Source organism: Cuculus canorus, chromosome 2 (genome assembly GCF_017976375.1).
Source record: "Cuculus canorus isolate bCucCan1 chromosome 2, bCucCan1.pri, whole genome shotgun sequence".
Lineage (NCBI taxonomy): Eukaryota > Metazoa > Chordata > Aves > Cuculiformes > Cuculidae > Cuculus > Cuculus canorus.
In genome coordinates, this window is record NC_071402.1 from 156,363,728 (window position 1) to 156,380,554 (window position 16,827).

The following is a 16,827-nucleotide window of genomic DNA, read 5'->3' on the forward strand; positions in this document are numbered from 1 at the left end:
TTAAATGACCAGACAGGGGATTCAGGGGTTATAGTTTTTTTCTTCTGCATTCAATACAATTATGCTATTAGCAATGTTTATTAAATTATCTACCCTTGCAGATACTGTATGGATAAACCAACAAGGAAAGTCTGATGCTGCTGTCCATGCTTTCCTTGGCCTCATTTCCACAGAATGAAATATTTCATTGTTTTTGAGTATTTGGCCAGGAATTCAGAAAAGAACATACAGGATCATTCACAGCCTGCTCCTTTTAAATATTCATGCCTGTGCTTGGTCTAAATTCATTAGCCTCATGGTGCTCACTGCATGTGTGGAAATGTTTCTGGTGGTTCAGCCTGGGCACCACCCCCAGGAAGCTGCATAACACGCAGAGGCATTCCACACAGCAGCTGGAGTATATGTGCTCCATCTTGGGGTGACACAAATCAGGATTTTCCAGCTCTCCCATGTTTTACTTGACAGAGTAATGTGAAGCAGCAGTATTCATCTTTTAGGACAGAAGAAAAGGTGACCGAGTGCTGAACAGCTACAGTAGAGTTAGCGAAGGATGTAGAATCATAGAAACATAGAATAGTTTGGGTTGGAAGGGACCTTAAAGACCTTCTAGTTCCAACGAGCCTGCCATGGGCAGGGACGTCCCACTAGGTAGGCTGTCCGAGTCCCCATCCAACCTGGCCTTGAACACCTTCAGGGATGGGGCAGCCACAACTTCCCTGGGCAACCAGTTCCAGTGCCTCACCACTCTTGTGGTGAAGAAATTCTTCCTTATGTCTAGTCTAAATCTGCCCCTCTCCAGTTTATACCCGTTCCCCCTTGTCCTATTGCTACAAGTCTTTGTGAACAGTCCCTTCCCAGCTTTCTTGTAGCCCCTTTCAGGTACTGGAAGGTTGCTATAAGACCTCCTCGGAGCCTCAGAGGATGTAGATATGTAATTTCTTGGATGAAAACTGAAATAGAGCCATTTAGTACTTGATGGCTTGCAGGTGTATTTGTAGTGGGTAAGTCCAAACTTCTAGACTTGAAAACACCTTTTCTGATTCTCCTTCCCAGAGATAACTCAGGACATGTTATTATTTGAGGAAAATCGCTCTCCCAAGCATGTTTCATATCTAAACTGTAAAGACCAAATTGTACTTTCTTCTGTCTTCTGAAACCTTGGAAAAGTTGCAAGACTTGCTCGACTTTTCTCAAACCCATTCCAACATCATTAAAAGAAGAAAGCACAGGCAAATTTTAGCTAGTCAGCCAGCATAGCTCTAATCTTGCACAGAGCAGTTACCAAAAATTAAACAAGTTAGTCTTCATCTCCAAAAACACTGCTTCACGGCTAAAATAAAGGCAATGACAGAAATATACCACTAGGGATATATTTCAAGCACAGGATATGAACTGACTTTCTGATCCTCCAAACCTCAGCTCAAGAAAGTCATTGAGCATTAGTCTCTTATAAATTCCTGAAACTCTAGTTGTTAACTCCAAGTTACATTTTTTCCTCTAATTACATTGTAGCTGGACCCCTCGGCTCTGTCAGTTAGAAATCATCCCTTAATACCCACTTACAGGTCTATCTATAGAGTATCCATACACATTTCTTCTTGCACTGACATTGTCCTTGACTGTAAGTAGCTCTTCAGTTTCTAATGTTTATCCAGATGTGACATATTTACAGGCAGCAACAATACTCCTTGACAGCCTTCATATTACTAAGCTACAATACTGCTATTTCAAATGCAGCTTATGAAACCTTCCACATTTTAAGAATAAAGCTCTCTGGGCATACTTTTAATTACTGCTATTATTCCAGGACTTCGTGAGGGCTCTGTTCTCCTCTGTTATTGTAGTGTTAAGTAGTGCCTATACAAAGAGCCTAAAGAACAAGTGAAACAGATATGAGATGAGAGAAAGGAGTGAGTAAAGGCAGTGGGAAGCAAAGACTAAGGTTAATCAATAGCATATGTGTTTGTGTCCTTTATCTGAGTTCATAAGACAAGACACTTCAGATGGTTTCAGGCAGCACAGGCACTTCAGATGTTTTGTATTCAAACAAGACTAACTCATCGTATATCTGCCTACTTACAGAGAGACATAATTTTCATTCCTGCCTTGCTGTGAGAACTTTACCATGGACTATCACAGGGTGGGACAGAGTGCTGTCTCCAAATCAACAGCTGTTGCTTCCACCGAAGACATGCTCTGCAATTACCAATATTTATAATAAAGCTTAAAAAATACGATGTGCCTGAATCATTATTTACAGCTCTGCTATGCTAAGTGGCAGATGGAAAAGACTTAGCAAGGCTAGGTGGAAAGCTAGGAGATGAAGGTGAAAATGGAGCACTAACACGAACTTGTGTGTTCAGTTAGTTAATTAATGCCCTGTCCTGGGACTTGCTTTTCTTTCCCTTGCTCCATGACATAAAGTTATTAGTGGGGGGAGGTGCCTTAGATCTGGACTTTGTTTGGCTCTGATCACACCAGATACCACACCAGATGCCACATTTCTTGTGTATGAACCAGCACTAATTGTGCAGATGACTTACTCACTTGATATATCCTCATTATTTAGGCTATCATAGAATCATAGAATCATCAGGTTGAAGAAGACCTCTTGGATCACTGAGTCCAACCATTCCTATCTGCCACTAAACCATCTCCATGAGCACCTCGTCATAGGCTGTAATAGGTGTCAGATCACTCTGCTCTATAAAACCTGCCCTCTATGGATGCTCTACGTTTGTTCTGACAGCTTTCTACAAATCATTTAATCAAACCCTTCCATTCTCACTAAAAGAGGCCTGCAGCAGCAGTCTCACCAACTGCATGCTGGACTGAAGACCAAGAGGCAATTGAAAGGAGCTTGGAACAGGGGAGGATAAAGAAAAGTAGATCTTTCTCTCCTGAGCCCTGGGAGATGGTTAAAGTGAAAACAAGGGGAAAAAAAGTGGCAATGATTTTCCAAGAAAAAAATATTTCAGCTTTTGGGGAGAAAAAAATGGGAGATTTAGGAAATCTGTCTGTAATCACAAGAAAGAGGATACTGTCTCAGTCCTATGAAGAAAAAAAAAATCCCAGATGTTTTAAAGCCGAAACACAAAGAGGTAAATTTAGGGGCAACAGAAAAGCAAAGTCTCCTTCAAATCCTCAATTTGCTTTCATTACCACCACACTAATGACAAAAGACATTACGTCTGTTTTTGTGCATTTGGGTGTTTTTAGAGCTGCCTTTTTCCAGCAACCTGTGCAGAAGGACATGCCATTTTTAATCTTCAGCCTGTCTTCCTTTCAGCACCATCCTTCTTTATGGATTCAAAACTCAGCAGGGACTTAGATGTTTCCCAGAACAAACACTTGTCTTCCCGTACTATTTCTTTGGTCCCTACTGCGCTAATAAAACATCTTCTGATTGAATCCAGTCAGATTACTGCTGGTCATCGCCAGCACATTGTTTAATAAAGAGTTATTTAGGAGTTTTACAAAGGACTCTTATTCCACCTCAGAGGCTGGTATAACAGTACACTAATAAGGAAAAAGCAGGACAAAGCAATTTGAGTTTCTGCATTATCAGCAACAGTAAAAGAAAAACATCAGACAAAAGAACAAAAGTGTTTTCATCCTTTTGCCTTTTTTTCAGTTCAGCTCGATCGGTATTACTAATAGCAGGATTCCTCCTGGAAAATTTCTGCTTTAGTAGTGTGAGAAAGTGATTATGTGGGATGATGAGAACCGTGTCAGCAGGAACTGCCTGTGTGCACCTGAAGGATGGATCAATGAGAACACACAGACTATGCGTGTTAATGAGAACACACAGACTATGAGATTCACCACAGTGCATATACAATTAACAATGTCCTGTGAAGTGCCCTGACCAAATCTCTCCAGATCCTGCATTAGAAATCAATGCAGCTCTACAGCACATTTGGTTTATGTACAAATTCCTCATTTTTCTTTCTCAGCATATTTCTTTTTGTTCGTAGACTTGTTTGTTTTGCATTGTAAAGGCAGCATGACTCTCACACTTTTAAGACTACCTGCCTGTAGACGTTGAGGAACCATTGACTTATATCTTTAGGAGCTATCTCATTGACTCATTGCAACTCAGTCAGCCTGCCAACAAAAGTCAAGTCCTCTTCCATAAGTTGGGCTTCATTTTTTATTGTTTAGGCATTCAATTAAATGTTTAGTGGCTTATTTTTCATTGCAGAGCCAAGAAAGAGGGATTGGTTTATATGTGGCAGAACTGGAGAAAACAAGACTGAAGTAAGTCCTTGCAGTAAAAGGTTGTTCCTGGCTGAGTTCTCCTCCCTCGTCAGTTGGTTGGGGTCATCTGGCAAGATGAACATAGATGGTAGATGATTTCATGACTTGCTGCTACATCTGTGCTTTCCAACCCTCAAAATATCTTTTGGTGCTTGGTTTCTTAGAGTCTAGGACAGCAGAACATCTCTACTGGCATGAAGGGTGGGTTGTGAATGGACAGCAGAGGGTTGCATAAGAAAGTGATTAAGAAAGGAACCGGGGACAAGATAACATAGGATAGATTTGGAAGAACAGGGCTTACATACAGTTCTTTCCCCTTCCCACTTCAGCAGAAGCTGAGGACTAAGCTTCCCATCAGTGCAGCAGCTACCTGGACTGGGGCAGTAAAAGTAATGGTGAAGTTAATTTCTAAAAGCAGAACACCCATCTTACTAGTTGATCACCAATGCAATAATCTTTGCCATGCCAACCAGATTAAGCTGCTCTTAAAACCTCCAATGTGAGAGATCCCACAGACTTCCTAGCAGTTTTGTACCAACACAGCAGGTGTCCTTCAGTCTCTTTCTTCAGACAGGACTGCCTTTGAGACTCCATCTGCCCTGACAGAACAAAGGAAAATCAAGCAGGTGATGGGTGAAACACATAAAAATATGGAGCAGTTGTAGAACTTGAGCCTTCCGCAAGATCTTCTCTATCTTCCTCCTCAGTGGGCACTCATGATGTGAGGTAGATGGGTGGAGTGGGGCAGGAATAAGGAATTGATAGATTTCGACTTTGGGCCAAGTTGTGGGACTATCAGATCTAGCCTACAGGGTCTTTGATTGTTCTTTTAGCCTGGAATTATGAAAATTCTCTCATTTGACCCACTTAGGTGAGGTCTTCTTCCATCCAAACTAAAACCAGAAAAAAGCCCCAAATAATAGGACTCAGTTATCAAAACCGATTGCCCTTCATACATTTTGAAAAAAGGGAAGTGTGATAAAGACGTTCATAACCTAGAATTCGTGTAGGGGAAATATGTAATGCAATATAAATCTGGACTGCCTTCACTGGAACGTCTTTAGACCTTTGAAAAACAGCTGTAACTCTACAGACACTGAGGTAGCTTATGCTGGTTAATGCCGTCTGGACACCAGTTTGTTTTTTTTCACATGATACAGTGGGAGTTTGTAAAGATGGACAATATTAATTCACAGCATGTACAGGGAAGTACTTAATTGCTGCAGTCATTTTTAATGCTGAAGCTGATTGCAAAATTTAAATCTTAAAGTCAAAGCTTAAGTACCAGAAGAATAATTTTAAAGAAAATAGCCAGGACACCGCTGTGTTAGAAGCTGGATAAATTTATACCGTATTATGTAATTGGTTTTTTGTTATTTACTCAAGCATTTATAAAAGATTCAGCATCAAAGCAGGGAATATAATGACAATGAATAATTTTCTTTCTTTTATTCAGTGTGTATTACTTCAGGTCTCCAGCACTATAGGAATTATCATTATATGCACAGTAAAAAGTTTGAAACAGAAATTTACACTGATGCACCGTAAATGTTTCCATTCAATGTTTTAACCTTTTTTTTTCGTTTCCATTACTACAGATTATTCTGTGTATAGATGCTGGCGTGAAAAAAAATTCCTGTTGTTAATAAGAAAGACCCTTGTGTTAGAGATGTTCAATAGGAAGACTTAGCATAAGACTTTGTAGGGATGCCCCACTCTAGGGAAAGCAGTAATTCTAGTAATTCTTTCACTTAGGTCACTGTCTATCATCAAGTTGTAAACATGAGTGTGTTAAGTGTGTGTGTTTATCCTCCACCTGGTTTTTCTCCGCTACTAGCATAAGATTTTTCCCAAGGACTACCTTTGCTTAACACTTAGTGAAGTTGGCTCTAATTTTGGGTTAGGAGCTACTAGACAAGACAGTACAAATAATACAGAAATACCAGTCAGGTAATGCATTGAATAATACAGAAATATCCAACCAGGACAATCCTGTTAAGATATACTCCTATGACTCAGGCTGTGTACATACAATACATATGATGATTGATGCACATCTACCCATTACTTTCCACTAAGTTTCCTTCCCTCTTGTCCTTTCTCTTCTCCCCATAGGCCTAACTCTTCTTCACGGACTTTCTTTCACGGACATATGGTTTTAAACTGACAAACTCCCCTCTGTACCACTGAAACAGAGAAGTGTTTCTAAGCAGTTTCATTGATTTGCATTCATCATTTCATGAGCACTGGTGGGGATAAAGCTACTCTAAAGATGTTTCTCTTGTTATATAAGAAAACTACTAAGCTCTTTAATGGAAGACAAATTGAAAGCAACCAAAATAGAAAGATTTCGTTCTATTTACTTCGGTCGAGATCTGGCCATTATCTGCCAGAGAATGCAAAATGCCTTGTGTTATCATGCACTGCCTTACAAAAAAAGAAAACTTGCCCCCAAAACTTGCAACATGACACACTCACATCCCAGTTTCCCTGAGGAAGCACTCTGTGCTCACTGAATGTTTTGCTTCATCAATAATTCATGTAGAGGTCTCTTCCTGAATACAAATAAGCTTTAGGTCCTACTCACAGAAGCCACCATTACAACTCATCCAGCGTACTAGTAAAGGAAACTGGCGTACATGTTTGGGAGCATAACGACCGTAACCATTTTTCCACACCATACATGACCTCGACAATGTTATTAGAGGTCTTGAGTGCCCCAGTAAATGTTGCACATCCAATCAAGTTAGACGCATGCAAAGAGATTACTCACCTCAAGCACAAGAAAAGCATAAAGGCAACTATAAGGGCCCCTACTGATATACAGTGCCCCAGGTAGTTTATGATGAGAGCAATCTTGTAATGGAGCGCATACTTCCTCTGGAGGTAAAGAGATAACATGATTAAATCAGCATGACTCTCTAAACACTGGCATTAAGGAACAGTTAATCAGTTTAGGAAACAGTAATTACTTTTCTCAACTTTAAAATGATATAATAGTCCTAGTGCTGATGCCTATGTATAGGCCAAATATGCAGTCCAGGTGCAGAAGTACAGATCTGGTTTCATTTCAGTTTGGGATTTGTCCACAGTTTCTCACAAAACTCAGCAAAAAAGTTATCCCTCCCTCCTCCACCCTATCCCCTGCCTTTTTTCCCCCTGCAATTTCCTCAGGATTTCTTATTTGTATTATTACATTTTTGAAAAACTTTGTTCTCTTAGGGGGATTGAGCTTCCAAAGACACATCTTATCACAGTTTCAAAAGTTCTAAAACATAATTTTGTTAGGAAACTGCATGGTCTTAATGACTCTGGTTTTGCTACTTTCCTACTCAAATGGTTTGGTTTTCATACAAGAATGTATCAGTCATCAGTAAGAATAGAAAATAAGCCTGTCCCGTAAAGGCAGATTTTTCTCTGAGGTACAGTCCTTGCAAGCTATGTTCCTTATCTTTCAAACTGAGGGGAGAACCAATGCAGATTGAAAGAGCTGGAATCTGGTGGTATCCTTCCAGTTTTGAGACAGCCTAATGAACCAGAGATTCTGTTGGTTTTAGCAATGACCAAGTATGTGGTAAAACTTAATATATTAGTGTTTATTTCCTAGGATGCCGAGGAGATTTTCGGTACGTTCTTGACCATGTAAACAAAAAACTAAGTACAGAAGTGCTTCCATCTAAATCAGTGAATTTAATGATGTGACGAAAATTTGAGCTTGATCTAAGAGAACATTCTTTATTGGTGGGCTGCTGCTGGCTTCAGAGAAAATAGAAGCATCTCCTCTCTTTGTCTGACGGACAGGAAGAAGTAGAAAAACACTATTCAGATAAATACTGAAGCTGGTTAAAAATTGACAGAGGTTTGCTACTAAAAGAATAAATCCTCTGGCAAAAAAAGATATTCATTTATTCATTAGATTTGACATTCTGTTCCTTTTCAGGTTAAGCAGATCTTTCCCCACTCAGGGATGCTGTTCTCCTTCAGCAGAATGAGACCTCTGAAAACCACCTAAATTTCCTCCCTTGTGATAAAAATACAAAAGTAAAATCCTACAAATGGCATTGGTTTTCTAATTTTGGTTGAACTTCCTTTGTTTCATTTTTTTTTCCCAACAATTTCCCTTAATATTTTATTCCAGTCAAAGGAATTTGTTAGTGAATGAATGTTTGGATGAAACTACAACCGGCAGCTGTAGTTAATCTGTTCCATTGTTCTGTGAAGATAGTATCTTCCAGCACTTTGCCAGAGAGCAAGCATGCCCTCTTGGAAAAATTTTCATGATGAAACCTGCCTGTATCTTCAGCACAAGGAGTAATGTGCTGTTTCTGGACAGAACTCAACCATCTAAGGTATTTTTAAGTCCTCTAAAATAAATTTCCCTGTGCACAGGCCTATTCTCTGAATAGGCTTGAAGAGAAAAAGAAAGAAAACAAAACCCCCGCAAGATCTGAATTCCACAGAATTTTATTTATCCTTAAGTCTCAGGGACACCCAAAGGGGAGGAAAACACACTTGAACAGATGTGCCTACCTGAAGTGCCTTGTACTGTTCAGCTAACGCCCTGGCAAACTGCCTTGCTTATTTACTTTCCCACTTAAGTCATAGAAACACAGAATATCTCAAGTTGGAAGGTACCCATAAGGATCACAGAGTTCAACTCGTTGCTTTTTGCAGGACTACCTAAAACTAAACCATATGAATATCATCCAGAATTACTCATGCAGTGCTGGAAATCGTCTAGATGACAATGTTTCTTCCAAACCAAGGATCCTGCTCTTTGAATCTCACTCTTCGGGTCCCTCCTTTGGCTGTTAACCACTACCTCAATTTCACTCAAGTTTTAAGAAGGTGTGGTTCAAAAGAAGATAAAATTAATTGGAAAAAAACCCATAATTAAGCTCTTTTTTGACGTACCGATGCTGAAGGAAAAACAGGAGTGAGTTTTATTTTCTCTCTTGCTGACACTAACAAGGTTTCCTGAAGGCAAATTCAAATACCATAGAAACAAGGACTGCTTCAACATCTATGAAAAACTAAGCTGACAGGGTGGCAAGATCACTTTCCACCAGCCTACATGCAATCTGCATCTCTGGTAGAACTGGAGACAACACCTTCAGGGCTGAAAAACACGTGCCTAGAATCAGTCATGTGTCGGCCAAAGATTATTTCACATAAAATACTTGCATAACTCTCTTCTCTCCCACCCTCTTGAAGAATGATACAAGTTAAAATGGTAGCAACCTTCTACTGTTACCCAGCACTCCTCTGCTTCCAGGAAGATGTTTCACTTCACTAAAATGCAGATTTAAATCATATTCAGGGTTAGAAGGAGGGTTATTACATTAGAAAGGAGATGGTCTGGACACTTTGTTAGCCCTGCTCTCCAGACCATGGCAGGTCACATCACTGGAGTCCTCTTTCATACTTTACCTTACACATAACAATCAAGTTACATCAGACAGCGCAGAGTTATGTTCCTGCCAGCTTCTAACAGGGAAACTGAAGAAGCACAGCTATATGTCTGCAGCCAGATTTCAGGCTAATGAAGGAGTCATTCTGTCTAGAGGACTTGTTCTTTTGCTTTATCTGGATCGTGACTACTAACCTGCCCAAACCAAGTCAGCTAATGACTTGAATAACCATCTATTGACAGCACTCAGCTCTCCAGACAATGAGGATCCTTCTCCCTCTAACAGAACTTCTTGACAGGTTCTGTCAGTGTTTACAGCACACATTTTCCTGTGAGGCTCTGCACTCTATTCCCGATTCAGTTACTTCAGATTTCTTCCTATTGCCAGGATGATTTCATCACCAGTCCAGTTTAAAGACACCATATCTCCTCTCCAAAGACTTTTGCAAGCAACTGGGAAGTATCTTTGTCTCTCAAGATGCCTCAGAGTTCACTGCTTTCCTGTTCTGAGCCAGCTGGAAGCTGGGAAGCTGCGGCTAATGTGACTGTGCTTCTAAGCAGGATACATTAACTTAAGCCCAGCATGGTGCTAACTCGGCTACACAGCTTTACGGCACTTCAAAACATTAGCAGAGCCAAATTCATACACAGTTGCCAAAGACCACATAGACAAGAACAAAGCTCCTCATTTGTAGCTCTTTTTGGAGGCTAAAATTTACTTTTTACTGCCTAAGACTCATTTGTCTTCTCAAAAGAGCACAGATTTGTGCCAGATGCAGCAAAGGTCCCTTTGACATGGGAGGTTGCTTGTAGGTTGAGTAGAAGGTTTCTGTTTGACATATTATGCCATCGAACAGTCAATTGGATCAAACTGATTTCTACTGCTGATTATTGCACCTGGAGAAGGAGCTAACTGATCGTTCAGAAGATGAGATTCAGTCTGATGTTTGAACACCTACATTTGGGCATCACAGGAACCAATATCTGAAGTGAGGGCTAGAAACAGCTACTCATACAAAGGTATCTAGTGTCTCTGAGGTGCACTAAAGAGATTCTCTGTTTCCTAGTCAGTCCTGGTGACTGACCTCCAATTGCTGCTGCTGAAGGACTCAGGTGTTCCAGAAGGCCTGTGTCAGAGCCGCCAGATCCACAGAAATACCCTGGGGTTATTTTAAACTACACTGTGTAACTACATAAGGGCAACTAGATCCCAGACAAAGAGACAATCTAGGAACAAAGCAGTTGCAGAGCACAGTTTTGTCAGCTACTACCCCAGGTCTCTACCACAAGTAGAGCAATGATGTAATAATATAACCCACCAGTGAATATTTGCTACGGGAGCTTATGTCCCTAAAGACTAACCCACAGATGAAAACCGCTAAAAGTTCCATTGCTGTGGCATAAAGTGTGTAGTACTGCACTTGGGCTGATCTTGAAAACTCCTCTTTCCGTCCCGTGCACCAATCACTCCATTTGAAGTCAAATCATGTAATTCCTTTTCTGTCTTGTGAGTGGCCACGCTTGAAAGTAGTGTTGTTTTCTGCATTAAAAATAAACTTGAAACACAGAGGGGTACCTCCTGACTGATGCATAGCATCTTCTAGGATCAGTCAATAAATAACAATAGACACACACACGTGCTTGCATCTCACCTTTAATCAAAACGAAGATTAGAGAAATCCATGGGGACTTTTTCTTATTTATTTTTTTTTTATCCCAGAACAACTCGAATATTCATCTGTAACACTGAGCATTATGTAGAGATTTCAAAAATATTCACAAACATTAATATCTGTAAAGCTTGTAGCAAATCTTTAAAGATCTCATAAATGAGTTTTTAAGCTATTGCAAACAAGAGTGGGGGAAAATCTGCATTTTCATCTGTTTAAGGAACACGCTATTTAAGAAGTTGTAAGCTATCACTATAGCAAAATTTTTAAAAGCAAAAACAGAGTAAAGGAAACAATCCCGTCCTCTAGTCACAACACTTATCCAGTCTCTTCAAATAAAACACCTCTGTATTTGCTTATGCAGAGATAGCAAATGTTCAAGTCATGCAGACAAACATGCAAAGAGTGCTATTAAAATACAGCAGCATTTTCCTGAGCTGATATAGGAGACTGTACTATCAGTTCAGGATTCCCCTACCAGCTAAACCACACCAAAGGTTTTCAGTCTTCACCCAGCTCTGTTTCCCATTCTCTACATTGTCATTGCTGCACGCACACCCTCTTCCTCATTTTTAAGAGGGTGGTTTCACAGAAGCACCAAACCATTTAAGTCAGAGATTGTCTGTCACCCTGATCTACTGTCCCTCTCAATCCCAGCCACGCTTTCACTCCTTTGCTTGTGGTGGCCCCAGTACTCCTGTAATAATGCAATAAGATGGTTTAGGGAACTGATTCATCTGAAAAATGACCAAGCAAAAAAAGGTTTTTCTTTCGCTTTAAAGTGGGAAAAAAATGTAAGGATGGGCTCCACTGGGTCCCAACTTTGATCAGGTTAAATCGCCATGGGGGCCTCTACGCTGTGCTAGACCAACTTGCATGTCTATGACATCCCTCAGGATAGCAGTCATAGAATCATAGAAGAGCTTGGGTTGGAAGGGACCTTAAGGATCATCTAGTTCCAACCCCCGTGCCTTGGGCAGTGGGACCTTCCACTGGATCAGGCTGCCCAAGACCCCATCCAACCTGGCCTTGAACACCTCCAGGGATGGGGCAGCCACAAATTCCCTGGGCAACCTGTGCCAGTGCCTCACCACTCTCAGAGTGAAGAAATTCCTCCTTATGTCTAGTCTAAATCTGCCCCTCTCCAGTTTATACCCATTGCCCCTTGTCCTATCACTACATGCCTTTGTAAGAAGTATTGGTAATTTTTTTCCTACCTTCTAGAAGCCTTTAGCAAATGGAGGTGGGGGGTGGGGTGGGCTACCACCCAACTACCGAGCCAGTGGGTAAGATTGGGCGTATTTCGGTAGCTGGTGTGTAATTATCTGTTTTCTAATTCACTTTCCAAAGCCCACATTCCACAACAGCATGGATCTCACAGGGTAGATGCTGGGCCACAGCCAAAGCACATCATGTCTGTTTTGGGTACAACACTAGTCCAGATAGTTCCCAAGTACTAAATCTGGAACAGCTCTGCAAGCAGCCCTCAGCAGGTGAGACCTTGTCTTCCTCTTCTCTATTTGCAACTGGCGTGGCAAATTCTAGGGACAGAATGAGTGGAATGAACGCCAAAACATAAACAGGCCTGAGATGCTGGACTCCACCCTGGTTCTTTGAGGAGAAAGTCACTCCTGGCAGAGAGACAACACAAAGCCTATGCGTCCTTGTGTCCTACCATAGCACTCAAAACAGGAGGAAGAGAGAGAACATGGCATAAAAGGCTTGAAGGTTTAAAGCATGTAAGGATGAATGTCTATGATGCCTCCAAAAAAAGCTGAGACATTCGACCAGAAAAGGACTTTGTGTAATTGCTTGCAGCCTTCCTGAAGGAGCTTAACTCAATATGCCAATTTCATTCTGTAAACTCCCATATAATGCAAGACTGGCTCGATCTTTTAAAGACAGCTGCAACCCAAATCTGCTTTTTATGTATTTTTCTGTTGTTACCCCTTTATATATTTCCTCAAGAAAAAATGACATTGGAATCTAGTTGTTGGTGAGACCCCAGAACTGATTGGTATAGGGTGGAATCAGCTGGTGAAAGCTTATTTTTCAGTGCCAAAGAAGCTTTTGGTCTTACTTGTTATTATTACTAACACTTATTGTAGCAGCTGTAGGCTCTGAACAAAGCTAGGAAGGATCTGCATAAACGTGCATCAGGGACAGAGTGTAATGAAGTGTCCTTTTTTTAAAAACCATGTGAGTCGGGAATATTGAGAGAGGATAAGTGATTTTCCTGAATTCACAGAGAGGATTTGTTGCTGAGACAGAAATGGAATCTATCTCAGCAGACCCAAATTAGTGTGCTAACCTTAAGCTTGGCTTTGCATTTATTCATGGAGAAGAATGAAGGGAAAAATACAGACCTTGTCATCCAGAATAGGCTCGCACTGAGAGTAGTTTATCTTGGAAGCCCATGTCCCATTGCCCAGGCATTCTCTGTAGGCATTTCCTGGTGTGGACCAAAACAAAAGAGAGATAAATACTCTGTGCTGGACTTTAAACAGCCTAGCGATTTCGTAGAACTAAGAAAAGGTGAACAGAAGAGATTATTCACAAAGCAAATCAACATATCCCACCAATGTGAGGACTAGAACAGCCTGCTAGGAGAGAAGAAGAAAAATAAAGGATACAAGCACATCTAGACACAGCAAGTATTTAAAAACACTTATTGATAATGTTTTCTTACAGCATATGGGTTCAGAAGACAGAAAAGATATAGGAAAAATATTGCAAGAGAAAGGCTAATGTTAGCAAAGTCTTTTGAAAAGCAGTTAAATGATCTATTAAAAAATGGGCAGAAAGGTTTAGGTCCTTAGTGCTCTATCTAGGAGACTGGTATGTGTGTGGTAAACGTACTGCTTTACTCCCATCCCATTTATCCCACTGTAAACTAGAAGAAACATTCCTGGAGATACTGTTTTCCTAGAGCTCCCATGCATGAACATTATTGGTAAAACTTTGCTAATAAAAATGATAAAGAGCAAGATAACCACAACTCTCAATCCTGGGCCAGACAGGCTGGGGAGGCCACACAAAAGCGTCTCTGAATAGACTTCAGCAATGTGTACATGTAGGTTAGGATGAGTTCACCCATCCTTTGTGAAAATGAAATCACTTCTTATCTTTTTCCAAAGTGCCAATTCTCCCAGAATGAATGAAAATCATGTGAATGAAAAGTACTTTACTGAAGCAGAGAGATATCATGTCCAGTCACAGTGTCACCCTGAGGAGCCTTGGGAACTGTGTGTAGTAATACTGGGGGCAAGGAAGGGAGTTCAACTTCTGGCAAGCACACCGCTTCATCCCATGGAACTCAGAAGCAAAACTATGTAGTTTTGCTGCACAAACTACTTCCTCCACCAATTAAAAGCACATCTAATCCTAAGCAACAGGTTTTTTCCATGCTTATTTTGAACTGTGTCTTAGAAACAAGAAAATTAAAATAAAACAGGAAATTCAGAAAGATCCCCAAAGGACACATACAGACAATATCCTCATGTACTCTTCATTATGTTCTTGCTGCCCTTCACCCAATTCCTTCTTGGGCCTTTGCCATGGTCATTCAGTGCCAGTACAGCACCCAACCATCAAGAAAATAAGATGTCAAATAAAAGCATCAGATTGATCATTTGTAAAATTGCTGTTGACAACAGACACTGAAAAAAAAGTAGACTTTTGAAAAGGTGTTTTTCCTATGTAGAAGGAAAATCCATATGGAGAACAATAAGGAACAGTTAATCTAGCTGCACCAGCTTACATCGTATCAATACAGATCACTGAATTTCATATCAATATTGTCTATTTGCATTTTTTCGCTGCTTTTTCTTAGAGTGACAAGGCTAAAATAAAATAAAATAAAATAAAATAACTGGTAACATCTGGGTCAACCACAGAAACTTATGCTAAAGGTTAAGGACCTCAGTTTCCATTTCTGTCACTAGTTTACAGACAAATTCACACACTTGCCTCTCTCTCTTACCTGATAATCAAGTACAGGCTGACATTTTCTGTGCTTTTTTTAATGTAATTTTCCCCTGAAAGCTAAACAGGTGATTAGATTTCTTTCCTCGCTGCCCTGTTTATTATTATTCAACATCCCGAGCTAAATGAGTCTCAGCGCATCTTTTACCCACTTCCTCTGAGACTAGTTCTGAATGGGATTTAGGTGGCTGCATTTGAGTTACACCCCTGAAGGCTTTTGTATTTGGCCCTTCCTTTTGGCCAGTGCTGAAGCTCTCTGTGCAGAATGGTTGCTGATATTGAGCCTCTGCAGAAAATGTCTGCCTCTCCAGACACTGAGTGGGAAGCTTTGATGCTTTGTCAGATGAAACCTACCTCCAGGATAGAGCTGATATGAAATCCTTGGTTTATTCATTCTGACTTTTCCTTTCCCTTGCCTTATTTTTGCAGCTCAAGTGTAGAGACCATAAACACAACCAACACTACGAGACGCTCGGAACGCCCAGCTGGGTCTACATAAGTACCTGTGATCAAAGGCACATTTGAATCAAGGAGTTATTTGTCCATGTAAAAGGAAGATCAGTTTTCTTTTTCTAACCTCCTTCTAGATGAGAAAGTGTCAGAAAACAAAAATAATGTGAAGTTGGGTGAAAGAGAAGGGGAGCATCAAAACTAGCGAAAGAAGACCACTTTGACTCCAAGTCTCCTTTCAAAGATTTCCTTTAGTAGAAAAAGAAAGCAAATATTAGGAGTGCTTCCCCAATCCACACAAATTTCTTCCCTTGCTCTTCTCATTGTTATTTCCATTTTAGAGGTAAACAGCAAACAGAAGCAAAACATGTGTCCAGGGCTTCCTGAAAATGACCTGGCAGGACTGTGGCAGAGTTATGAGCCATCAAAAGCCATGTATTCTAGCTAGTCAGGCCATGACACCTCTGTTTCTTGCACTACATCTTCCCTGTTCATTGAAACCTTTCCAGAAAGACAAATGTGTGCCTTCTGTTTCTTTTCTAAAAGAATTATGAGAGAATAGATCATGATCAGCAAAGCAAGATTGAGTAGAATGAATATCATCGATTTCCATGTCCATTTTAATGTGTAAATCCTCCATTTAGAATATTAAAAGCCATAAAATGTGCCTCTGAGCTCTCTTCTGGTACAAATGCAGGAACCCTATAAACACATCAAAGCAGTTCTTTGAGAAACAGCTATTTCGGTTTATGAGCTGTCACACCAGACTGTTACATGGCGAGTATATGAGGAAGATGAGGCTAAAACCAAATAGCAAATTTCCCCAGTGCAGAATCTCCTCCAGTATTAGCCACTTCTCAGAAACAAAGGCAGCAAGTAGATTTGTCTTCTGGGAATGTCTCATTCCAGACTCTAGTAGTCATAAGTGATTTATAGTCCTAAGCAAAGGTCTTCTTTCTTTCTTCCAAATGCCTTACAGCATTAGTTCTAATCACCACATGGAAACAAGTTTCCCATCATGCTGAATGCATTTTCATATATCGTTTTTAATAA

General features: G+C 40.4%; 1 protein-coding gene across 3 annotated transcripts in view; it reads right to left on the reverse strand.

The window, feature by feature from the left end:
- The window catches only part of CRHR2 (corticotropin releasing hormone receptor 2), a 166,795-nt gene that overhangs the window by 61,577 nt on the left and 88,391 nt on the right, over positions 1–16,827 (reverse strand). For 2 of the 3 annotated variants that reach the window (XM_054059530.1, XM_009558277.2), the window contains 2 exons: positions 13,707–13,792; positions 7,034–7,140 (listed from right to left, as the gene is read on the reverse strand). In XM_054059530.1, coding sequence (XP_053915505.1) covers positions 7,034–7,140; positions 13,707–13,792 — 193 coding nt within the window. The remainder of the gene's footprint in view (positions 1–7,033; positions 7,141–13,706; positions 13,793–16,827) is intronic. The other variant, XM_054059531.1, reaches the window with a different exon arrangement.